The sequence below is a fragment of the Apodemus sylvaticus genome, chromosome 23 (genome assembly GCF_947179515.1).
Source record: "Apodemus sylvaticus chromosome 23, mApoSyl1.1, whole genome shotgun sequence".
NCBI lineage: Eukaryota > Metazoa > Chordata > Mammalia > Rodentia > Muridae > Apodemus > Apodemus sylvaticus.
This window is the reverse complement of record NC_067494.1, coordinates 6814469-6841961: the sequence shown is the minus strand read 5'-3', so window position 1 is coordinate 6841961 and position 27493 is coordinate 6814469. Positions and strand designations below refer to the sequence as shown.

The following is a 27493-nucleotide window of genomic DNA, read 5'->3' as shown; positions in this document are numbered from 1 at the left end:
ATTTCTAAATGTTTACTGATAGGTTTTAAAAAGGTCTACAGTTGACACAGCCTTATAACTTTTATCACCAGGTCTTTCCCCACATTCACAGTGACTTTTATTAGTCCTCAACTTAATCCAACATTTGAACATTAGAAGAAATTGTGGGTAGAGAAGAAAATGAGAGAATTGTGGGTAGAGAAGAGAATGTCAAATTCCACTTTTTGTTGCATTTCTTTTTTTAGACAGGGTTTTCCTAGTGTCTTTCCTAGTGTCACTCTGTAGCCATGTCTAACCTCAAATAATGTGATCCTCTTTATTAGTGTTTTGGATTTCTCATGTCAGTACCCTGCCCATCTTGAACTCCACTTTTGAAAGATGTTGAGAAATGTAGAATTATGATTGTTGACATTTTTTTTTAAAAAAACATATAACACTAAATATGGCTTTCAACTCACCCATAAACTCTCACTTGGAGGTCAACAGCCTAATCAAAATAATTTTGTTTTGACTCTTGTTTACACGTGTGCCATTGATCCAGGTGTTTTCTAGGGCCTTTTCATGTGATAAGCTCATTGCTGTCTGAGCAATTATAGCATCTACTTTCTTCTGATGCAGGCATGATGTGCTCTCTCCAAAGAAAGTCTACAAAGGGACTTTGCCGTATAAGGATGTTTCTCCATGAAATGGCTTTCCTTACGAGGACCTTAATGCCTAACTGCAGGCATTATGAGCAACTGAAATGTTTCTCTAATTTAGCCATAGAAATATAAGATGATGGTGTAGAAAATAAGATTTTTGTAAAAAACAAAAAAATAAAAATATCCCATAATGTCAATTCAATAATGTTCAGAGACAAAACTTCAAACCTTAACTGCAGAGTAAGAACAAACCCAAGCACATTGCTGAAGTTAGTTCTCAAAGAATTTCATGGACACAGAGAAGCACTTTTGGATGCTGTACCAACTATTTCAGTCTTTTAGGGGAACCCTAAACAAGTGACATCATCAGTGTTCCAGACATGGCGAGTTTACCAAAGCAGTCAATCAGGCTAATGCTGAAATTCCCAAACTGTTTCTGAACAGCAGCTGCTGTAAGGAGTCTCTGTCCTGTCTCCCTACTCCCCTGCCTGTTTCCATCAACTCTTCTGCAAATACCCTAAAATCAAGCAGGAACCTTTGCCCAGGATATGAAAAAAAACAGAACCCACTGCAACCCAACAGTAGCTGACTTAACAAAACTCACAAATTAGATGGGGAAATTACATAAAAAAAACAAAAACAAAACCCACCAGTGGTACCTGATATCTGCTCATGTAGGAGAAAAAAAAGCATATGTTATGATTACTTTTGAGGAATTAATCCATAGTTGAGAAGGTCACATTTTATTGGTGGTCACTTTAATGGGTTATGCTCTTCTGAGCTTCATCCACTATCCTTACATAGTCCTACAGTCCCTTATATATAGCTTATTTTGCACAGAGCAGTGTTGCTTCACAGGATAAAATGTATTCTTTATTAAATTGGCTTGTGCTCTTGCGTTGGTTGACAAGCAGGACAGCCTGTGGGTTATCACAGTGTGTCCCAGGAAGGGGCTCTTGTGTTATGTGTGGTTAGGATCTTAAGAGATGAGGGAAGAGCTGTCATTATTATGGGAGCAGTTGCCCAGAATCTTTCCCTTCTATTGCAAGCAGATAAGAAAACATTTCTGAATCTGTTCCATCTATATTTAAGAAAAAGTGACTACATCTGATAAATGAATTTTTACCTCATGAATTAACCCTAAAAACAGTAGACGTGCCTATCAATAAAACTCAGTGATTAAACAGATGTAAAAGAAAATCATGATGTGTACTGTTCCTATCATCTTCTGGCAGTGGCTCTTATTCAAATGGCAATTACTGGCAAAAAATTTAGCCCCAACTATTTAGAAAAGTGGCTTTATTGAATTTACAAACAAGGGCCTACAATTTTCCATTTCCTTAGCAAGATATTAAATCAAGCAAGCTAAGTGTGTCTTCATGACTATAATTTACGCGATGTGACATGACAGTTAAGATGTACTGTGGTAATTTCTGAGAGCTGGCAGTATTATTGTAGTATCAAAAATTTATATGGTTCAGTTATTAAGGCAAATTGTTTCATTCATACTGAGAAGGCTGACAGCAAACCACTGAGGGCTTCCGCGGTACACTAGAAAATGCCTTCCATAGTCAAACAATTTGCACACTCCGTTACCATCGTTTTGCTCATTGAATGGAAATGGGGACAGAAGTAGGCAGGGCTTTGTGGAATGAGAAAGATCTGCTGTGAAATATGAAGTGTTTCATTGTGGGTGGTTAGAAGAAACAGTTCAGCCAGAGGAGGAGGGAAGTTATCTTTGGGATCCAACCACTATGAACAGGATGTCCAAATTCTTTGCTCTGCTGTTATTTAATATCCCGTTTGCTTGCTTTCCTTCTGTTGGTTTGATTTTGAGCCAACAGAAAGAAAAGGCATATGACCTGTAACTGCCTTTAATTAAATAAATTTTAGTATACTATGAGAGAGAGAGAGAGAGAGAGAGAGAGAGAGAGAGAGAGAAAGAGAGAGAGAAGGAAGAAAGGAAAGATATATAAATTTGAAACTCATCTGAGTTTGACCCAATTTTTTTCCTGAAGCTCCTTTCGGAAGCAAAAAAAAAAAAAAAAAAAAAAAAAAGGTTATTTTTATTTTTACTTTTTGGCAATGTTAAGCAGAAGAAATTCCACCCGTATGCTGTTTTGTTCTTGTCAGGGACATAGGAGATTTCTAAACAGGATAAAATGACTTCATGTCATAAAGGCCTAGCAAATAAAAGTTTAATTATATTTTTATCACAGCTATTCAATTTTATGCAACATATGCTGTCTCTTTTCAAATACATGCTCATCGAAAACCTACTTTATTCATTTACACATTTTTCATAGTAGCATTTAGAAGCCTGTTAAAAATAAGGACCTGGCTATGAGTGGAAATGTTTCAATCAACTAAAATTACCAATTCCCATTCACTAAGCAGTACATGAGTTACTATTATTTCTGTTACTATTGCTCACATATTATGCAATACAGCCAGCAATTGTAAGTATACTTTTGTTTACTTAATGAAGTATTAACAATATGTTATTAGAGGGGACAGGTGACACTGTTATCCCATCACCAGTTTCTGGTGCAATGAATGAGGTAACTTAATCCATTATAAGATACTAATTTTCATTACCAGAAAAATATTCACAAAATACTTAAATTTAGTTTTTAACAAATGGTTTTTGTCAAAAGAAAACAGAATTCTAAACACCAAGAAATATATCTAGAGAGAATTCATAAACAATAGAAAAGGCTTCACATACATACATCATGAATTTTCAAGGCTACTTCCAATGTTTATCTGTGTATGTATTTTACATGTAAGTCTACTTGAAAACAACATGTATTTTTAATATGGCAATTTAGGATACTTCTATCTCCAACTTCTAGAATACATGTAGTTTGCATATACCTCATAGCAAGCAGTGAAATAGATACATAATAAATCAGTTTTTCAAGTTAACATGCATATTTGATAGAAGGGTAAAGGTACCTGATAGGCAACTACTTTGCCTATCAATTTTAAGATAAAATTGAGAAAGATAAAGAAAACTTTTTTTAAAAAAAAAGCCACCCTAGACTACTGTAAAAGCAGTTATATTTAAATAAGCACATCCTAATTTCTTCCTAGTTTTAAATTGTGTTTTTCAAAAATCTCTAGAGATTTCATTAATATTTACTCATTCAAAAATTTTACGGAACATATATGAAAATCTAAGGGTGTAATATCTCCTATTACATCAGGCACAGTGCATGGAGAATGCCCAAAATGATCTTATTTAGTTGCTTCTCTAAATCTAAAACAGTGTGTTTTCGATTTCATTTAAAATTATTAAATAAACTCAATTTCTAGCTAGGTCAGTTGAAATACAGTTGCAAGAATGTCAAAAATGGACTTACTCTGTTTCCCAGATATGGAGCTGGTGCACTCCAGTAGTACCCATCTGGCAGGGATCGCCGGGCCTCAGAGTTACTGATGCTGATCTGCTGAGGTGAGTCAGGGCTATCAGGCTGGGGAGCCACCTGAATGCGGCCAGGAAGGTCTGTGAGATACCAGCCATGCATGTCTTGAATCTTAAAGAAAACACAAATTTACCAGTTACAAAACATAAACACACAAACACACACACACACACACACACACACACACACACACAACCAGCAGCAGCCTTTTTCTCCTATGGCATAGGGCTTGGGGCTTTTGAAACTACATACAGGGAAAAGCTACAGACACTTTGAAAATTTAGGAGATATGTATATTGTGCTTTTTTTGGTTGGAAGACTTTCTATGACCCTTTTTATCTCTTTAGGGGTTATGGGAGTATTTAGATGCTCTATTTGATCCTGATTTAATTTTGGTATTTGGTATCTGACTAGGAAATTGTCCATTTTTTCCAGATTTTCCAGTTGTGTTGAGTATAGGCTTTTGTAGTAGGATCTGATGATTTTTTGAATTTCCTCAGTTTCTGTTGTTATATCTCCCTTTTTATTTCTAATTTTGTTAATCTGGATACTGTCTCTGTGCCCTTTGCTTAGTCTGGCTAAGGGTTTATCTATCTTGATGATTTTCTCAAAGAACCAGCTCCTGGATTCGTTGATTCTTTGTATGGTTCTCTTTGTTTCCACTTGATTGATTTCAGCCCTGAGTTTGATGATTTCCTGTCTTCTACTCCTCCTAGGTGCATTGGCTTCTTTTTGTTCCAGGGCTTTCAGGTGTGCCATTAGGCTGCTAGTGTATGCTCTCTCCATTTTCTTTTTGGAGGCACTCAGGGCTATGAGTTTTCCACTTAGCATTGCTTTCATTGTGTCCCCATAGATTTGGGTATGTTGTGCCTTCATTTTCATTAAATTCTAAAAAAGTCTCTGATTTCTTTCTTTATTTCTTCTTTGGCCAATTGTATATTACCACGTGCACGCACATAGAATCCACTGTTTATTTTTGTATTGAAAAATTTGAGAATCTTGATAGAACTATGTAATGATCAGTTTACTGTTTCCTTAAACTGTGATTCCAAGTACTGTTTGTGTGTGCATGTGTGAGTGAGTGTGTGTTTGTGTGTGTGTGTGTGTGTGTGTGTGTCTTCCTCAATGCTCTGAGACTGGTATTCAAGCTCAGGGATCCTCCCATCTCTGTCTCCCACTGCTAGTGTGCCCCACTGTACCAGCAATTTATGTGCACGCTATGAATTTAAATTCAGGCACCTTTGCTAACTGAAACAAAAATAGAAATCCATTCTAATTTATATGATTGTTATAATGTTATATAATATATTAAATAATTTGACTTAGAATTTCACATTTTTCACTTTAGTAGTATTTCTTACTGTCTTATGAAGCCTAATCTTTCACAAGTATTGTGTATGCATTCATGAGGCAGACAACAAAGGAAATTGTACATGCAGGACCTACAAGGTAGCTTTCATTCAATACTTCCATTCTTCCTACTTTATGAATTTTCTTTTTTGAGGCTCCAGGTCATTTGAATCCATAAGAATGTTGCTATGACAACATCTCCCAAAACTGTATATATTCTTTCCCATAGGATCAGAAGTGCTCTGGGGACTCCTAGCCTGGCCCAGAAAAGGAATCACTTTAAAGAAGGACTAAAAGAAGACTAATATTTTGCTTTACAGTATTATGACCTCAGTACAGGTCAGGTGTACACTCCTACTTCCAACTGAAACCATCCTGTATAGTCTAGACAAACTGTTTGCTGAGCTGGAAGGCTAGGAGACACTAGGCTTTTATTAGTTTTATCATCTCTGTGATCAACAAGAGGAGAAGAATTTATTTTTTCCATGTTTCAGATTTGTCCATCACAGTGGGCAGATCGTAGTGGAGAGGAGCCATTTACCTCATGACAGCCAATGGGCAGGGTATGAAGATGAAGAATACATGATCTGATGTCTGCTCCCAAAACTTACCCTACTTTGTGTTACTTCTTCTGACCAGGCCCCACATCCAGCATTCCTACTGTCTCCCAATAGTCTATTCAAAAATTTAATCTATGAATAGAATAAACCATTGATAAGATGAGAGTCCTTCTGATCCCGATGTCTTGCACAGATTGAGAGGAGTCCTCTACTCAGATTAGTCATGCTGATAACCATAATCACCACAGGGGCAGCCTGTTTCAGAATTTTACTGCCTGAGACATAGTTCATATTACAAGTGATAGCAATCTGAGTAATAAGACTAACAATGTATAGAATAAATACAATTTTCATTTTCTTTTTATGTAGAGATTATTTGATTTTTGTTTATTTTAAAAGCTGTAGGGCAGCAAAGACTCCTTTGGTCAAAAGAAAAGATCAAACCAGGTCAAAGGCCATTGGCTAGGTAGGCAATAGTAAATTCTGACCTTTGGTTCCCTTTTAGACTTTAGCTGGCTTTGGGTGTTTTGAAACATCTGGGTAGGAGTGTATACCTAGGTTCTGAAGTCTGAGACTTGCTACCTAGTCCCTGTCCCTGGAAAGCCATGAAACTTAAATCTATTGGTGGCATTGTCAGAAATATTATGCATGACTGTAAGCAAAAAAGTAAAAGTTAGACTTTGAGTCCATTCAGTATCATTTTCTTGAGGTTTTCTTTGAAATCAATACATTGGAAGAGTACACAGATAGTCACACTTAGATACAAGAGTACAGCCAGAAACTACTTATTTCAAACTTGACTTAAAAGCAATGTGACCAGGTCAATATTAGATGATTGTGTTCTGGATTCATTGGCAGATCAAAGCTGGGAGAGAGAAGTGTGTAGGAGATAGTCCTTTCAGAATAGCGGGCTGTAGAACATGACCGTATGCTACTCGGCTGTTCACAATCTATTAATGGCTATCCAGGTAGAACACCGAAGTGTCTCAGAGGCTTTCTCTTGAAGTTTACTTCTTCTCCCACCCTGAAGGCCTCTATCCAGCCTCAATCCTCTGCGCTCTGCACTCAAAGCCAAGCCAATGTGAATATGGCAATTCCCAGACCCTGTTTACTACTCACATGCTTTTATACTGGGGAAAATGGCCCTCCGCAGACAGGCAGTGGGAAGTATGGTGGGTAATGTGGATAAAGATATAAAACATGTTTTTGTTTTGTTTTTAAGAAAGATACTCTTAAGTTATTGCTGAAGAAATAATAAGACAGGTTTTTCTTAAGTGACACATGGATTGTCTTAGTGAATGGAATTTCAATATTTACTATTGTCATCTTACATTTCTTCTCATACCTCTTCTGCTTAGGATGAAAGCAACGTGATTTTTTATTATGTTTTCACTTATGGGACTTGAAAACCCCTGTATCAACTTCAGAGAGGACTCAGTCTGTACATTTAAAAGAATACTTTAATAAATATTATTTTAGTTGTGTGTATGTGTACACTTGCAGATGCACAGACATATTTTAATAAGGTAAGTGCATATAAGTATGGAAGCCCAAAGAAGCCAAAAGAGGGCATAAGATTTCCTGGAGCTAGAGTTCCAGGTAACTGTAAAGTCATCTGTTGTGGGCAATGGGAAACAAATTCTAGTCCTCTTAAAGAGCTGTAAGCACTGAGTCATCTCTCTAGGCTACATATAAAATATGAAAGGATTTGAGTCAAAAATACAGAAAACGCGTTTAAATGAAATTCCATGCACTTTCATCTTGGACAAGTTTAAGTTGAATCTAGTGTTGTGATGATGCTTCTTGGTTTTTCAATTTTCTACAACAGAACAAGAGTAACAGAGAAAGGGAGATACATGGGCAGGATGAGGGGACAATTAGCATCCTTACATTCCCATAGGTCCAGTACGAACTCTGACATCTGTTTGATACCCCTGAACAGAAACACTCTTCACAGCCTTTCTGATTGTCCTCTTGCAAGTTGAAGAAACCAGATTTGCAACGGCTGCAGTCTTCCCCTTCAACATTCTCCTGGAAATGTAGAGAGCTGTGTTAGCAACAGAGGCATCCTTCAAAGGAAGAGTGGGACCTGTGCCTGTATGAGGACAATATAACTGCAGTCCTTACTTTACATTTTCATCCATTTCTAAAGCACCTTGTAAACAACAGCTCTAAGGTTTCCTGTTATGGTTCTTTGTTCTAACATCACAGCCCACATGTATGACAGCATTTACTGAGTGCTAAGCACCATACTCAAACTTATTATTTTGATCTGTATTAAGAGCATAGATTAAAAACTATCATAAATCACCAGGTAGTGGTGGTGCATGCCTTTAATCCTAGCACTTGGGAGGCAGATACAGGTGGATTTCTGAGTTCAATGCCAGCCTGGTCTACAGTGTGAGTTCCAGGACAGACAGGGCTATACAGTGAAACCCTGTCTTCAAACAAACAAACAAACAAAAGAAAAATCTATCATAAAACAAAAAATGTGTTCATCTGTTCAAAGAAGGGCCAGGGTTAGCTCAGCAATCTGTGTTGGGGAACAACTTCATCTTCAAATATATAATGAGCTTAAAACATTTATATTATACAAAATTGTCAAATATTTTCATATTACACATAAAAAAATGTATGGATTTGAGGCCCTGGATGCAAAGTTGAGATATGGAGAATTCAAGGTAAATATGTACAGCATTTTACTGAGCTTAATAAATAGAAAAGAGGGAAACTTTTTCCCAGCTTAATTTTTTACGTTTCCATTTGCACACTGGCCTGGTAAGTTATATTTATATAGTAATATTATGGAAAAATATTCTTGTTTGGTGACTGTTCTCCAGATTAGTTTCATCAATCCTAGTCCCAGTACATGGAAAATAAATTTGCTTATAGGTGAGGCTGTAATGTGTGCTCAGAGGAATGAAATCTGACTATAAATGAAGGTCTGGGCAGGGTGCATTCTCTCTAATAGGTGGTTAATCCTGACCAATACCTCCAAATGAAGGCTTCCCTCTACAGGAAATAGATGTCCTAGCATGTGTGATTCTTCATCATCTTCCCTGCATTCTCCTTCCACTTCATTGTGCAGCATTCCCTTTCTTTCATGAGCTAACTTGTTTTCCAACTCTTTATGTAGCCTTAAATGCATTCCTTTATGATAAGATCAAATCTATATTCTGGCATACAAAGATTATTCTCTCCCAACACTTGTAATATTTAGGCAGAGGAGAAAACCCTCTTCTGTATATTTTCCTCAAAAAATAACAGGTTCATAGACAATGTTGAATGCCAGCTATATATAATTTCATTAAGATTAAACAAATTGCTCCATAGCAGTGTTTTATCATACCAAAGAATTGTATGTGCACAGTGGATGCTTAGTAACAACATTTAAAGGGGTAAGGAGATGGCCCAGCAGGCAAAATGCTTTTGTCTAAGCATGAAGACGGAGAGGAGTTTTAGCATCAACATCCAAGTTAATAAACAAACAAACAAACAATGACAATAACAAAAGAAGAAGCAAAGCAGTAGGATTCTGGGTGTATAATATGGTAATCCCAACACCATGGAGCCATAGTCAGGAAATCCCAGGGTCTTCCTGTCTACCCAATCCCAGCTGAATTGGCAAACTCCAAATTCAGTGAAAAAGCGTATCTCAAAATATGAATGTGGGGTGTGACAGAGAAACATATGGAGCATGGCCTTCTCCAGCCTCTGTACAAATGTACACACTGACAAACCTTCACACACATACACAAATGTACTTGAGTAAGCCAAGACAGAAAGGTGGTTTGGTCAAATAGAGAAAAACAGAAGACAGAAAGTAGTCCCCAATACCGAGAACCTTGCAAGAACGAGACAAGAGGTTCTCCATAGATCTGAAAGAAGGTTTTACTTAACCTTCAATTTTTGTTTCTTCCTATCTGGGATCCATTTAAAATTCCAACTCATTGTGCATATCTGGGAGCCTCAACCAGGTGGCATGCTTACAGTGTTATTTCATATCTTAATTTTTAGTATCTTGATATATATAGTAATAAAGTGTGATTGCTAAGAGTTTCACCAGTTTTAAAATTTCTAGCCTGATTCCAAATATTTTGAGATAGTAGATTTCAGCAAGAGTAATCAATTCACTCTCAGACCTACTGGGACAAAGAAATCTCTAAAGTAGTGAAGAGCATCTTCAAAAGCATACACAGGCAGGAAAGATGAAACATGCCTATAATTATAATTTAGCTTTTTCCATTGGGGACACAGTACAGCTGTTCTGAACACCATGTTCTTCTGTGCTCAGTCCAATCTACTTTTCATTTACTCTAATTTGAAAGCAAATAATGCCACTTTCCTGAGATCCAGACTGAGATAAACAATTAGACCATTTTAGACATTAGCTACATATTCCTTTGCTCCAGTTTACCTTGCTATGTGACCTTGAGAAAAATTATGAACAAATTACTGCATATTCAATTTAATCTTATAACCTGAAGTAGCACATTAAAGTGGGAATACTGGGTACTGTGGAGATGAGGGTAGAGTCAAGGTCTCTGGTCTTAAAAGCCAGTGTCTGTCTAGATAAAAGGATATGTCTGAAATCAACTTTACTGCAAGGTGGAAAATAGTCAGTGAATCTCAGAAGCAGACTAACGTATGAGAACACACTTAAGGAAGTACAGATTCTTCCTGGGAAGGTTTTATGGGGCTTTAGGATGGGAAGTGAATTTCAAATAAACTTTGAGCCATAGCTTAAAAAATTCTACTAGATCGGTAAGATAGAAACACGTGTATGTTAAAAAAGGATAGGGAAAATAATATTTAATATGAGGCAAGCTTCATTTGTCACTTAGCCTTCCAAAATACACATAATGAAAACTTCCTATGTGCTAGGGATTTATTTTGGCACATAAAGCCAAAGACCCTACTCTTAACTAATGGACATTTATGGCTGTCCTAAGAGACAGGACCTCTTCTCTTAGGCAATAGAAGATGATGAATGAGTGCTAAGCAGGAGGCAAAATGCAGAACTGTAACTGAGGCACTTGAGTTGACGAAGGCAGATATAATGCATATGAGAAGTGGCAGAGTGGGACACAGAGATCTTGACCTACTATATAGCACAGAAATGGGTTAATTTAACAGGTTTGGATCCTTATACTCATCACCTATCAATGAATGTTCTATTAGATCAGTGGTTCTCAGCCTTTCTAATGCTGTACCCTTTAATACAGTCCCTCATATTATCATGATCCCCTTACCATAAAAATTATTTTGTACCTAATTTGTAACTATAATTTTGCTAGTGTTATGAATCAAAATTTAAATATTTTAGGGGGAGGGGTTTTCCAACAGGGTAGAAAACCACAGCGTGAGAACTGCTGTGTTACAGGGAATAAACCAAAATATCTGTGAAATAGCCTGATAGATTGATTTTGTATATGTGGGGCACACATTCTCATTACCTATTTTGTATTAACACTCTAGTGAATGTCTTATCTGGAGACTTCAGAGCCATGATGTATCAGTGAGACTTTGTGAATACTACTGACCAAGTAAATGTTTGCCACATGAGAATTTCATATTGACATAATTATCTCTTTGACAAGTCTCTGAACACAAGACTTGAATGAGCCTCTTAGTTGGCAATACCTCCTCCTTGTCACAAATAGTAGGATATTTAGCATTTTTCAAGCTTCTGCTGAAAGAGGATAGGTAATATCCTATACATTTCTCATGTACTGCATATCTTCTGTCTTCAGTAATTCTAATCTAAAACTGCCCATGTAATAAAACATAACACAAATATAACATTTCTATAAATTCTAAAAATAGTTCCAAGAAGTTACTGAAACTGTTCTAGTCTCCAGGAACCCCAAACATCATACTAGTGATGTAGAAACCTATAAAATATTCATAGGACTAATGTGAATATATGGGCCAACTGCTAATTTGTCTTGTTTAGTTTGACTATTATTTGGACCAAAGTATTTTAGGTCTGGTTTGCTGTTCTTAAGTTAATCCTCAGTCCTTTTATAATAAGCTACAATTTACCAATATCAGCAAGCCAAATACCTAACTTAGAAGATAACATTGTTACAGATGAGTTTCAAGCATCTGAGCTTCAGTTCATTAGAGTCTGCTAACTGGTCAGACCATGGTCAGGTAGGTAAAATATCTAGAAATAACCATTCCAGATATTCCTGAATTTTATTTCCTCTTTGTCTACAGGTGCTTATTGGTCATGTTTGACAACAGAGTCCTCCTAGTCTCCTCTGGCTCTTAGTGTTACCTGATTCATGAAACCATGAACCTGAATTCATGATTCAGTAGATTTCATGCTGGGCAGTGGTGGCACACGCCTTTAGTCCCAGTACTTGGGAGGCAGAGGCAGGTGGATTTCTGAGTTTGAGGGCAGCCTGGTCTACAGAGTGAGTTCCAGGACAGCCAGGGCTGCACAGAGAAACTCTGTCTCAAACAAACAAACAAACAAACAAGCAAAACCAAGTAGATTTCATGTTAATATTCTGAAGCACATCTAAAACTTGCCATAGGGTCTACCAGAGACACGTTAGCACACAGATAAATAGAAAGGATGTTGAATATAGGACCTACTTATATTTCCATCCTTCTTGATACTGTTGTACCTTGGATATGAAATGCCCCTATAGATTCAATCATTCAATAGGAGAGTACTATTCTAGAAGATTGTAGAACCATTGAGAGATAGAGGCTGCCGGAATAAATGAATCACCAGGATCAGCCTCTCAGGTCTGATCATGTAGCTCTCTTCCTGTTCGTTTTATTTTCCCTGATTGTAGCCACCTTATCCCCCTGTTATACCCACATCATGAAGGACTGTCTCTCCTTGATAACACTATGTGTATGACAACACATCTAATACGTTATTTCTAAAAAGATGTTTCTTTTAAAATATTGGTTTTGAAGTGATTTCTAAAGAACATTGTAATATGACATATGCATTTCATGCCATAGAGAATAACATAATTCCAATACAGAAGTGGATTCTAGGAGCTTTATATGTACTTTAACAATGCCAAAGGATCTCTAAGTTCTACAGTTGTATGTTATACAATCATCTATATAATTAGTACCTTCATATTAAAATATGATCTAGGACGCTTGTTCTTTCTGTGGGTTTGGGACATTTTGCTTGCGGTTTTGTTTTAAACCTGTGAGTCAACATTCTGTCCATGAGTCTTATTCCCCTTTACCATATTGCCAGTTAACACAGGAAGATCTTCTCTGATACCTGAGATCTGGAACTTACATGTTTTGACACCTAGTAAGAAAATGAACCATCTGCTCTTCAGGTGAGCTCTTTGAATAACTTAATTTCCTTTGCTACCAGTACTAAATAGTTCATAAATGTCCTGCACAACATTTCTTTCTATGACTCATTCATTGAGTCACAGCTGAGCTTCTCTAGTTTGAGCAGATTAGAGAATAGAAAACTGCACGTCAGGACTGTGACAATTACTATTTTAATTACTATGATATTTCTCCTTTTTGTTCTATTGATTCTTTGTGCTATTATCTTTTTTTATTTGATATATTTTTTTATTTACATGTCAAATGATTTCCCCTTTCATGGCTCCCCACTCCCCAAAAGTCCCATAAGCCCTCTTCCCTCCTCCTGTTCCCCCATCTACCCCTTCCCACTTCCCTGTTCTGGTATTGCCCTATACTGCTGCACTGAACCAGGGGCTACTCCTCCGTTCTTCTTGGACATCATTTGACATGTGGATTATGTCTTGCTCATTCCAAGTTTCTAGACTAATATACACTTATCAGTGAGTGCATACCATGATTGATCTTTTGAGACTGGGTTACCTCACTTAGTATGATGTTCTCCAGCTCCATCCATTTGTCTAGGAATTTCATGAATTCATTGTTTCTAATGGCTGAATAGTACTCCATTATGTTTGTTCTATTACCTTTTTAAAAGTTACTAACATTTGATTTTTTAAAAATATTAAATGCACTGGGCGGTGGTGGCACATGCCTTTAATCCCAGCACTTGGGAGACAGAGGCAGGCGGATTTCTGAGTTTGAGGCCAGCCTGGTCCGCAAAGTGAGTTCCAGGACAGCCAGGGCTACACAGAGAAATCCTGTCTCGAAAAAAAAAAAAAAAAACACAAAAAAAATATTAAATGCCTCTTAATTTCATCTTTATCAGGGGCTACTGTATTAAAACTCTCAGAATTTCCAATGGGAAGCTCTTGTCAGTTCACTTTTATATTTTAAGTGTTTAGAGTCCATTAGTGATTTTTCCAATTGTCATATTTAATGCTAGTTCTCACACCTAAGCCAATGAAATGGCACAATTTATAGGTTTAATATTTTTGTTATTAGTTCCTAAGGCATGCTCACTGTTCATTTGTAGGTTATTCTAATCGCACACACTAACTTTAAATGTTAACCACTCATAGGTTATGATTTTTCCCATTGCAAATAACTCATATAATACAGTCTTTCATATTGTGATATTAAAAATGTCACTCTGCTTGAGACTCATGTGCTCAATGTATACAAACTATTTTTTATTATCATGATCCTCAAGGATCTGCACGGTCACAGTACCACTATAATCCTAATTGAGAAGCCTTAAGACTTCAGATAGACTGCATTTATGGATGGACTGCAGAAACACACTGATCTGACATGTAAAACTGATGGTTTTGTCCCTTCAGAACTAACACCTATCTCCTGAGGAACAGTTATTTGTGTGGTTGGATATTTCCATAAGCTGTACATAGTCAAATGCCTAATTAAAAAATACTGTGGTCTAGCCTACAAAACTCTCCTAGTGGCTGTTGTTTATTTCTTCAGTGCTATTTTTGCCACAAAATAGTTCAATTTGAGAAGCATTACTAGGTAGCTTCCCTTATTTATTTATTTTTTTGATTTCTTCAGATCAGAGGCCGCTGGGCTGACATCAATTTTCTTTTTGCAATAGCTTCCTCAGTACAGCCTCTCTCTGGAGAAATGGAGTCACAATAGCTTTCCTGCTTCACTCTCATGAAGCTGCTTCCTTATAAATTAGGTACAACTTCAGCAGTGTGAGTTTAACTGCGACTGTTAGTCAACTGGGAATTCTATTGACAAAGTTACTGAAAACATCTATGGTGACATTAAAGTTATTTTTTAAAATGATAATTGCTTTAGCAATTTTGTAGTAACGCTTAGTTTCTGAGGCCTATGTCATCAATTATAGATTTTTTTCCATGAAGCCCTTTGTCTTAATGTGCCTTAGTATTAAAATATTTCAACGCATGGAAGGATAATTAGTTAATTAGCAGTATTTGCTGAGTTCATACTCTTTAAACAAACATATTTTAAGTTATGTAATAAGTGGTGGTCTAGAAAAAGATGAAAAGAAATCTGAGTGTTTTCACTTCTCACAAGCTTAAGTTTTATTTAATGTTATTTAAAAGACTAGCTATATACTAGTTAAAGTAGTCAAAAAACAGATTTTACCCACCAACTATTCAAGTCACATGTTAGGTTCTCTGTACCCTCCTTGCTTGGGCTATATCTCTTCCTGTATTCCCAGAGGCCTGCTACTATCTATGACTACCAGAGGACTGCTGACATCAGTGACTACTAAGCCTGCCAAGACCAAGGACAACCAGATAGCTAAAGGCCTGCATAAGAATACAATCTACAAGAGGTGGGCACCACAAGAACCTGGCTACCTTACTATGCCAAGTATATCCTGGATATCCTTACATAGCTGAAACACAAGAAAATGACTCTGAAGCCAATCTTATGAAGATGATAAATCCTTTAAAGCAGAAATGAATAAATCCTATAAAGAAATAGAGAAAAACACAATCAAACAGGTGTAGGAAATGAATAAAACTGTTCAGGAATTGAAAAATAGAAGTAATAAAGAAAACACAAACTAAGGGAACCCTGGACATCGAAAATGTAGGTGACAGAACAGAAACTGTAGATCCTAACTAACAGAAGAGAGAAATGAAGAGAGAATCTCAGTCAGGGAAGATATGACAGTAGAAAGTGATACATTGATCAAAAAATGATAAATCTAAAAAGTTTCTAATGTAAACATTCAGGAAAATTGGGATACTATGAAAAGACCAAACCTAAGAATAATATAAATAGAAGAAAATTCCCAGCTCAAAGGTCAAGACCATTTTCAATAAAATCATAGAAGAAAATTTCCCTAACCTAAAATAAAGAAAATCCTATAAAAATATAAGAAACTTAGAAAACACTAAATAGATTAGATCAGAAAAGAAAAATCTACCTGCCACATAAAAATCAAAACATGGAATATAAAGAACAAAGAAAAAATACCAGAAGCCATAAGGGAGAAAGACCAAGTAATACATAAAAGCAGAACTACTGGAATCACACCAGACTTCTCAACAAAGGGCTTGGGAAGATGTCTTACAGTTTATAAGAGACCACAGATGTCAGCCCAAATACAGTACCCAAAAGCACTCTTAATCACCATAGATGGAAAAAACAAAATATTCCGTGACAAAACCAAACAAAAAACAATAAACAACAAAACAAAACAAAACGTAAAAACAAAAACCTCCAACCCAAAGAGCTTAATTATACCCAAGGGAAAAAGAAAACACAGGAAATAAATAGCCCCACACCTGGAAAACCAATGGAAGAGAAACACAAATACACACACACACACACACACACACATACACACACACACACATTACCAACAACAACATTAAAATAGCATGAGTTAGCAATCATTAGTCATTAATCTTTCAAACCATCAATGGTCCCAATTCCCCTATAAAAATATTCAGGCTCTAACAGAATGGATGTGTAAACAAGATCGATCAGTCTGCTGCATACAAGAAACACATCTCAGTAACAAAAATACATATTACCTCAGAGTAAAGGGCTAGAAAAATATTTCCTAAACAAACAGACCTAAGAAGCAAGCTGGAATAGCAATTCTAATATGCAATAAAATTGAATTTCAACCAAAATCAATCAAAATAAATGGAAGGACATTTTAGACTCATCAAAGGAAAAATCCACCAAGATGATGTCTCAATTCTGATGATCTATGCCCCAAATGCAAGGGCACCCACATTAGTAAAAGAAACATTACAGAAATTTAAATCATAGATAGAGTCCCATGCATTAAAAAATGGGAGTCCTCCAATCTCAACAATATACTGGATATGAAAACAGAAACTAAACAAAGAAATAATGAAATTAACAGTTATAAATTTTATGGTCCTAACAGATATCTACAGAGCATTTCACCCAAACACAAAAGAATGTACCTATTCTTAGCATCTCACAGAACCTTCTAAAAAATTAATCACATAGTAGGTCACAAAGCAAGCCTCAACAGATACAAGAAAAGTGAAATAAGACATTTTACCTTATCAGACCACCATGGATTAAAGCTGCACTTCAACAACAATAGATATAAAAGAAAACCTACAAACTCATCGAAACTGAACCACTCTCTATTCAGTAAGCACTGGGACAGGGAATAAATTAAGAAAAAAATCAAAGACTTTCTCAAATTAAATGAAAATGAAAGCACAACACGCCCAAAATTATGGAGACACAATGAATGCAGTGCTAAGAGGAATGTTCACAGGGCTAAGAGGAATGTTCAGTGCTGAGGGCCTTCATAAAAGAATTGGAGGCATCTCTGCAAGCACACAAAAGCCCTACAACAAAAAGAAGCAGACAGACCCAAGAGGAGTTCAGACTCAAAGTGGAAATAATAAGCATGAAACAAAGAGAACAATACAAAGAATCAACAAAACCAAAAGCTGATTCTTTGAGAAATTTAACAAGATAGACAAACCCTTAGCCAAACTAACTAAAAGGCAGAGATACAGTCTCCAAACTAACAACATCAGAAATAAAAGGGGGATATAACAACAAACACTGAGGAAATTGAAAGAATCATTGGGTCTTACTTAAAAAGCATATATTCCATTGGGTCTTACTTAAAAAGCATATATCCCATAGAATTGACGAGTCTAAATGAAATGGATGATTTCTTGATAGAACCCACTTGTCAAACTTAACTCAACGTGAGGAAACAATATAATTGTTAACATTAGATGCAGAAAAAGCATTTGAGAAAATTCAACGTCTTTTCATGCTAAAAGTCTGGGAAGATCAGGAATTCAATGCCCCATACCTAAACATAGTAAAAGCAAACCAATAGCTATCATCAAACTAAATTCAGAGAAACCTGAAGCAGTCTTACTAAAATTAGGGACTAGACAAGGCTGCCCACTCTCTCCCTATCTATTCAATATAGTACTTGAAGTCCTAGCTAGAACAATTAGACAATAAAAGGAGGTTATTGGGATACAAATTGGAAAGGAAGAAGTTAAATTATCACTATTTGCAGATGATATGATTGTATATTTAAGTGGCCCCAAAAACGCCACCAGAGAACTCCTACAGCTGATAAACAACTTCAGAAAACTGGCCGGATATAAAAGTAACTTAAACAAATCAGTAGCCTTCCTTTACTCAAAGGATAAACAAGCTGAGAAAGAAATGAGGAAAATTACACCCTACACAATAGCCACAAACAATATAAAGTATCTTGGTGTGACTAGCCAAACAATGAAAGATCTGTTTGACAAGAACTTTAAGGGCCAGAAGGTTTTAGCTCAGAATTCTGCCATGCTTCCAAAGAACTAATACCAGTATTTCTCAATCTATTCCACAATGTAGAAACAAAGAAGTACTGCCAAACTCTTTCAATGAGGCCACAGTCATCTGCTAAGGCCCATCCTCAACTTGGAGAGGGATTCTGAGAGAAGTGGTTTCTGGCAATGGTGAAAACAAACAACTGGAAGTTAAATCATGGTGGCCTATGTTCTACTGATTTGTTTTCCAGATTGCTTTTTCTCTGTGATCTGCTTTCTCTGGAGATCTCCAGACAGCTTTCTCTCTAGACAGCTTTCTTGATATTTATTGCTTGATACAGTTCTCCAAATAGTTCCCTCTTGGTATTGTGAAAAAAAAAATCACTAGATAGTTCATCTCTTGCATATCATAAGCCAGGTCTTTTATTATACATATCAACTGAGTCATTTTCTCCAGGTTCCATTCTGATTATCCTATGAATGAGTCTCTCTTGATCTTAGCCCCTTGACTCTTAGGAAGAAATTGCAAGCAGAAGCACAGACAATAAAGTAGCTGGGTGAGGCTAGGCTGTGGAATTACCATTCTGATCATTCTTACACCTAAACTGGCTCTGTCTTAGGTGGACCTTGAATTCAGGAATCTACCTAAATTTGTATCTTCCTGTCTTTGTATCTTTGTGTCAAGCTGGCTCATGGTATCCTGGCTGCCTGTTTCTTTAGATATGTGAAGTTCCTTAGACAACTCATATTGTATCCTTATATTTTTGTATATTTGAGAAATTATATTTTTGAACTCATATTTTTAGAGTTCTTTTCCACAGCCTTAAGAGCTATCCTGAAGTTCCCAGCATTTACCATTTTACTAAAGATATACACATACCCTTGACTTCTGGATTCCTCTAGTTTCTAATTATCTTGGAGTCATTAACCTTAAACTTGGAGGACATTCCCCCTAAGGCAGGACGTGAAAAGATATACATAATTATACTAACAAGCTTCATGGCCACTACAGCCACCAACACTCCTGGAGGCTTTTGCCCTGTTGGCCTTGTTCCAAGGGTGGGAACCCTGTTATTCCACCCCTACCAAGGCCAAACTTGACAGACACTCAGATATCTAAACTACACAAAGACTCAACAAAGAAAGGAATTTGAGACCAATTTCCCTTATGAACTTTGGGGTAGTTTGAATATGCTTGGCCCAGGGAGTGGCACTATTTGGAGGTATGGCCTTGTCTATAAGTGTGGCCTTGTGGCAGGAAGTCTGTCCCTGTGTGAGTGGTCATTAAGACCCTCATTCTAGCTGCCCAGAAGCCAGTCTTTTCCTAGCTGCCTTTAGGACTAAAGGTAGAACTCTCAATTCCTCTAGCCCCATGTCTGCCTGGATGCTGTTATGCATCTACCTTAACTAAAATGGACTAAACCTTTCAACCTTCAAGCCAGTCTCAATTGAATGTTTTTATGAGCATTGCCTTGGTTGTAATGTCTGTTCATAGCAACAAAACCCTAAGATATAAGTTGGTACCAGGAGTCCATCTGATCATGCTTTTGTTTAGAAGAATGTAGATTTAGGGACTTTGTGTTTGGAAAGCAGTGGAATGCTTTAAGTGGGGCTTAATGAGACAGCCTAGTAGAAACATAGAAGAAGCCTTTCTTGCTTAGGGTGATTTGAACTGTGGAAGCCTGGTTCTAGAGGTTTAAGAGGAAAATAATTAATATGTGGCTGAGAGACTGTTTTGTGATATTTTGGTGAAGAATGTGGTTACTTTTTACCCTTGTCTGAAGAATCTACCTAAAGGTAAGGTAAAGAGATTTATATTAATTGCACTGACAAAGGAATTCTGAAGAAAGCCCAACAGAGACTTTGTTCTCTGGTTAAGTCTCACAAAGAACTTTCTGAACAAGCATAGTAAGTAAGCTTATAAAAGGAAAAACACAATATGTATGGCTCAAGTAATAAAGAGGCAATGAGTTTTGTCTTCAAGGAGATAAGAGAGATTAAGGAAATGGTGATCTCAGGGCAAGATCCCACCCAGTTTAGTTTACTCTTTGTGCTTGCAGCTGAACAAGGAATAGTTTAAATCTGGAATGAACTACAGTCTAGAAATGGAGGACATGCTTGTGATCCAGGTCTTGAGGCTGGAAGACATGGGCTTTTGAACTGGATCAGTGGCCATGAAAAGCTGAAGCCCAGATAGGGTGGTGCACACTTTTATTCCAAGGAGACAAAGCCAAACAAATTCCTGAGTTCAAGGCCAGCCTGGGACAGAGCAAGTTCTAGAGAAGAAAAACTTAAATCCAGGTGTGGTGGTACATGCCTTTAATACCAGCATTTAGGAGACAGAGCCATACAGATCTCTCAGTTCAAGGTCAATCTATAGAGCAAGTTCCAGGACAGCCAAGTTTAGGCAGTGAAGGAGTTGGAAAACAGAAAGCTGGTAATAGAATTAGGAGGGTGTCACGCTCCAACCCCAGCAAGCAGCAGAACTCAGCAGCTTTGGCCATATGACTCTGGCTTTACAGACAGAAATAGTAGGAACTATTGGGATAATTGATGCTTGTTTGTTGGAGCTAAGAAATTTGCAGTGATTAAGAGAGACCAGCATCACTGAAGTGAAACCTGAGAAGTGTTTTCCAAGTGCATAAAGAAGATGGGTTCCAGAGATTGCCAAGGTTGTACCTCCTGCTGTAGCCAGACTTGGCAATGTGTAAGAATCACCCAAGTGGTACTTGTTTTGAAGGTATTAAGGGGTCGTGAAGAGCACCTGAGATTTGACACTGTGAGAGGCCATTGGTGAAGGTACAGCTACAATTGTATAGGGGGCCTAAAATTGGGTGGATTTAGGGGATTAAAAAAGCGTGTGTGTGTGTGTGTGTGTGTGTGTGTGTGTGTGTGTGTGTGTGTGTGTGTGTTCCATATTGACAACTGCTCTTCACATACATTTTTCTTTATTCTATTTTGATTTCTTTGTGATACTGGGATCAAACCTAGAGTTTGTGCATGTTACTCAAATACTTTTTTTTTTCATTCTGTGATGAGTTGGATCTACAGAAATTGATTACATAGACAAGGAATGTGAGCTTATTATTTTTGCTATTTTTCTGATATTTAGTTTTCTTAGTTTCATAATACTAAGTTTTTATATATTAAACATTCTTTATGTACATTTTAAAACATGTACTGCTAAACTTATTTAGGATAAATCATTAGATGTGATATTCTTAGAGCTCGGGTACAGTCATCTCCAGGATGTTAGTGATACTAATTAGTCTAATAATAATTCATCCTCTGTGTCTCTCTGTCTCTGTCTCTTTGTCTCTCTGCCTCTGTCTCTTTGTCTGTCTCCATCTCTTTGTATCTCTGTCTCTTTATCTATCTCTCTATCTGTCTCTGTATCTCTCTCTCTTTTCCAGAAGCTATAAATTAGAATATCACTGTTTTAAATGTTTTATTTTTTCATATAATCATGGAAGACTCCTACTCTCCCATAGCACACAGGTTCCAGGATTTGATTGCTCATTAGCCATTAACTTTTTTTCTTCTAGAACTCCAGAGAGAACGGAAAGCTACTTAGCTGCATTCATAAATTTAGAGAGCTCTAATCTCCTCCCCACATTTGGAAAACATTTCTCAGGTCTCTGAAAGCACTTCAATTCCAGTTTATCTATGGGAGCCACTTCAAGAGTATTAACCTCCAAAATATTGGGCTTTATATTAAAAATAAGACTCACCTCCTACCTACACCTCACAAATCTTGTTACTCAAATAGGCTAGAGCTTAGGTCTAGCAGAGTCTGGAGGAAAGGGTTTGCCCAAATTGTTAAAAGGTCTGACCACCATTAAAATTTCAGCCTTGATCAGTGAAACATTGTCCTGGTCCTCCTTCTTTTCACCCCTCTCCCATTCATCCCTTAGCTTCTGCTCCAGCAACACAGTTCGTAATAGCTGCAGGCAGCTATGGAATACAACACTATATGAATTCATATGTTCACACATACATATATACTGTATACTGAGATAAACGTTTTATTGTAAGCATCCAGTAACATTTTTCTTCTTATAAGGTATTTTGATCCATATATCTTTTTAGTAAGTTGGCACAATTGTTTCAAATCATACTTTATAAAAAGAAGGAAATATCTCATTTCTTTATGTACTACGAGGTGTTCTTTTTAGTATATAAATTGTATGCATGGCTATTTTAAATACTTAGCTATTTATCATTCTTGTAAACAAGAAACGATGGGCAATTCATCACAGTGTGTTGCCTCTACAGTGTGACATAGTTCATTATAAGACACCATGATATAATTATGTTATAATTTTGTGATATAACTAAATCAATCACTCTGTGTGTGTATTTTTTGTATATTAAGAGTTTTGTTGGCATCTCGCGAAACTAGCTTTCTGCAAAATTTTATCATTTTATTTAGACTTAAGAGCTGATGTTTTTTATTGAAAATATTATACTGCTGAAAGACATTACTTTTAATGATATTATTTAGCTAGTTATAAATCATTTTTATGATTTCTTAATTACTGGTTGTTGTATTTCAATCATGTGTTTAGGGCTTCAAGTGTCTTCATGCAGGGATTTTTCTCTTCAAGGATAGAACCACTCTTCACAAGACTTTGAGAGTTTACAGAGCTGTCCCTGTGGGCATAGCTAATCTTCATAGCCTTCTGCTCCAGCCTCTGAAAGAAGCTGGATGAGATGAAGCTTGCCCATCTCTTCTATTAGTCCTTAAACAGAGCAGATAGCCAGACCTTTCAAAAGTATATATCTAAACGTGCATCTTTTCTCCCACTCGAGTTCTGTGTTCTACAGACTCGCAAAGGTCTCCTCCCACTTTCAGCTTAGCCCTGTCTGTCCTGCAACTGGAGCAAAGGACAAAATGAGAGAGGACTGCAGTGCTCTGGGAAAGCAAGGAAGCAAGGAAGCATGCACAAGGTTTTTCCCAGTGCTTATTAGCAGAGAACTGAAGGCCGTAGCGTGTCCTCTGTGGCATTCAGTGCAGAGGTGGGAGTCTAGGGTCTCCTCTGCACCAGTCAGTGCAAGGGTGGGGGTTTAGGGTCTGTTCCACAGCAATCAGTGCAGGGGTGGGGTCCTGAACCAAGCCATCACTCAATCACAGGGGTTCAGTACTAGTCTTAGAGAGTAATTTTTCATTGCAGATAATACTGGAATATAATGCACTAAATGTAGAAAATTCATTATATTTCAACACATGAGAGCTTTCATAACAACTTTCTGGTCAATAGGCCAAGATAGGTGCTTAAATAGTCTCTAATATAATACATGTCTATTATATAAACATTTTGTTCATATAGTTTTATTATTATTATTATTATTATTATTATTATTTTATATTATTATAAGTGTATATAGTAAATATATATTAAATATACAAATAATATACTATATAGCAGCTTAGAAATATTTTACTAATATATACTTATATTAAAAATATTTTATCATGCTACAATATTTGTATACACCAAAATACATATGTACCAAGTATTACCATATATATCTAAATAAGTGTCATCAATTAGTAAAGGAAAGTTTTAATTTAACTGTCTTTGCTTTTAGTGAGGCTCCACTGAAGATATCAAAATTATCTTCATGTTCATAATAATGTGCATGCCAATCTTTGAAAAAGATTGCTCAGTCACTCAGAAAATACAGTTACACATTAATCAAAACACCATGAACAGACTTCTGCAGCTGAAGCACATCAGTCCCATCATTTTGGACTTGTGCATGCTTCTGCTTCCTATGTGTGTGGAGGCGCCAGGTGTAATATGTCCCTTAGTGTTAACATGATGAGCTATTAGCCGATTATGTACAAGAAATAAAATTGCCTCCTGAAAGTACTCATGGGAGAACCTATCAAAGCCTTAATCAATTGCACTAGGCCTTCCTTCAAATTGATAGTGAGACAGAAGAGTTTAAGTGTGGTGAAAATTTTGAAGACCTACCTCCACTCAGATTTTATGGGATTATTTTTTTTTTTTTACAATCCCAAATTAAATCCTCAACAGAATTATTTTAGAAAGCAAATACAAGGTATATAGTTATAATTTGAAACAACTACCTGTTCAAGTGATACATACATACATTTTTGTGCAATGGGAGAAAAAAAATTTTTTTATAAAATGACATGGACCACTAATAGCAGATGTGGCCGGGAGCCTGCTCATCATTTAATGGCACATAGAGTAGTATTCACATAATACACAGTCTTATGCACAGGAGACGCTTTACAAATGCCTAGTAGCAGTAGACATAACAGAGAAGCTGGCCTATGTCTCAACAGTGGATCATAACCAAATTGGCCAACGTACCTTACAGCTACAGGGTCCAACGCAAGGGTCCTCATTTTTGCTTCCCAAGCCACTACAGTTACAGGGTTGGCAGTCTGGGTAACCACGGTAACCCCTGACACAGCGATCGCAGTTCATGCCTCCAAAGCCAGGTTTGCAGTGACAGGATCCAGGTTTCAACCCTAAAGGAAGAAGCATTGCTTATCGACACAGTCAACGGAAAATAGACTCAATTCTTCAGGTTTCAATTACAGTCACTGTTAAGTTGGATTCTGATCACAAGGTTAGATTTTTTTTTGAAAAAATTTCTATTATATATACATGTAAAGCATTTTTAAATTATATATATTTTAGTCATTTTCATCCCAACCCCTAAGTCCTTCCAGATACTCCCTACTCCCCACCATTTCAACTTTAAGTTCTTTTTCAAAAATAAAAAGCTAACACAACAGAAAAACCTAGAAAACAGAATACAACACCACCATAAATAAAAGAGCACACACACAGAGACACAAACACACACACGTCAAACAATTAAAAGTACACACAAAATCTGTGGAGTCCATTACATGTTAGTCAGCTACTCCTAAACATGAGGACTGCCCTGAGCAGTTAATATACCCAACATCACCCTGTTGAAGAAAACTGAGTTACCCTCTCCTAAGAGGTGTAAGTGACATTTTGGTTGTTAACCTTTACCCTAGTGACTAGTGTTAATCATTCATTTATTCATTCATTCATATATATATATATATATATATATACAAAGATAAATATATATCACATTAAAGTTGGACAAAATAAATGAACAGAAGGAAGAGAGCCCCAAGACAAGGAACAAGCATTAGAGACTCACTAGTTTCCTCACCCAGGAATTATAGTAAAAATACTAAACCGGAAGTCATCATTTTCACAGAGGACCAGGTGCAGATTCTGTGCTTTCTGGTTCATTCTCTGTGAGTTCACAGGAACCTGTCTCATGTTGGTTTAAATGACCTTCCTTTCTCATGTATGACACTAAAGTCTAACTAATGGGTCTTTTGCAGCTTAATAAAAATGTCAGTAGTTATGCAAACATAGCAGTTCTATGTATATGTGAAAAATATTAAAAATAAGTGGAGAGATGGTTATATAGATAAGAGTATTTGCACATCTTACAGAGGAGCAGATTTGGTTTAAAGCACCAACATGGTGTTCACAAGCATCGGCAACTTTTGCTCCAGGGGATTCCACCAGCTCTCGGGCCTCTGCTGGTACCAAACACTCAAATAGTATACATATATACATGCAGACAAAACATCTATGCCCATAGAAAAACCTGTTATATCCATCAAGCAAACACAAAGCATAATGAAATGCAATAATACAGTGTAAAAAAAAACATGGGAAAAGAGAATTAGTGATCGTGAATAAGTCAAGCACACATTCAACTCCTGTTAATATGCTTGCATAGTGTGCACAGGAGTCTTGAAAATGACTGGAAATATTAAACACAGATAACATGAGTATATAACAGCAAAATGTAAGAAAAGTAAAAATAGCTACAGAAATACTAATTGGAGCCATGAAATAGGACTTTAAAATCATAAACACTCAGTTTATATTGATAAAGATGGAGCAAAGTAATTTTTGTTCGATTTTTGCTTCAAATGGTACTGATAGGTGCTGGGGAGATGGATCTATGGTTAAGAGAACTTGATGCTCTTCCAGAGGACCCTGGTTCAAGTCCCATATTCCACATGGCAACTCAAAATAATCAGTACCCCCAGTTCCCCTTCAGAACCTATTAAAAGGAAAACAGTGAAATAAGAAAAGAAAGACAGGATTAAATGGTTTCTCTTTTACATATTTTTGTTATTATTGCTTCAAAACTACCATAATATTATGCAAGTATTTTCCTAATTTTCTATTTCTAATAGTTTTTTTTTAAAAAAAATGTACTTATTTAGTGTGGGACTTAATATCATTCATAACAATATTAGTATTTACTTGTCATTTAAAAAATGGAAAAGACTTCATGATGACAGGCTTTAATTGTGAGGTTCTTAGGGCAAAAGTACACACAGTCTTTTCTTATTGTTACTTTCAATGCCGTACTCATCCAGGGCCACTAGCCTGAAAGAGCTCCCAAGTACTGATTTTATTATGTTGCCACATAATAGTACTTGATTCCTTGATGTTGAGAACTTATCATGAATTTTAATCCTCAAAGTACTTGGTTTCACCTCATAGTACCACCATCTTGACCCTTCCCACATACGTGGTGTCACCTACATTCCACAGTGTGATTTCTATTCACTCCCAATGCTACACACATATCTCTCAACACTGTTAACTTAGAGTGAAGTTACAGAGCAATCTAAGGTACAGGATGTTATATACATTGCATATATAATATGTATGCTTTATACATAAATACCTTCTCTGACACACAGACACACACACACAGACACACACACACACACACATACACAATTGTCATATAACATCAATTTTAACAAGAACACATCACATAGATGACAGTGGTCCCATAAGATTGGACTGTACTGCCTGGTGACATCA

At 36.6% G+C, this 27493-nt stretch overlaps 1 protein-coding gene across 1 annotated transcript in view; it reads right to left on the bottom strand.

The window, feature by feature from the left end:
* Lama2 (laminin subunit alpha 2) overlaps nt 1-27493 on the bottom strand; it is a 606823-nt gene that overhangs the window by 321111 nt on the left and 258219 nt on the right. The window contains 3 exon segments of the mRNA XM_052169299.1: nt 3986-4159; nt 7849-7989; nt 24953-25113. Coding sequence (XP_052025259.1) covers nt 3986-4159; nt 7849-7989; nt 24953-25113 — 476 coding nt within the window.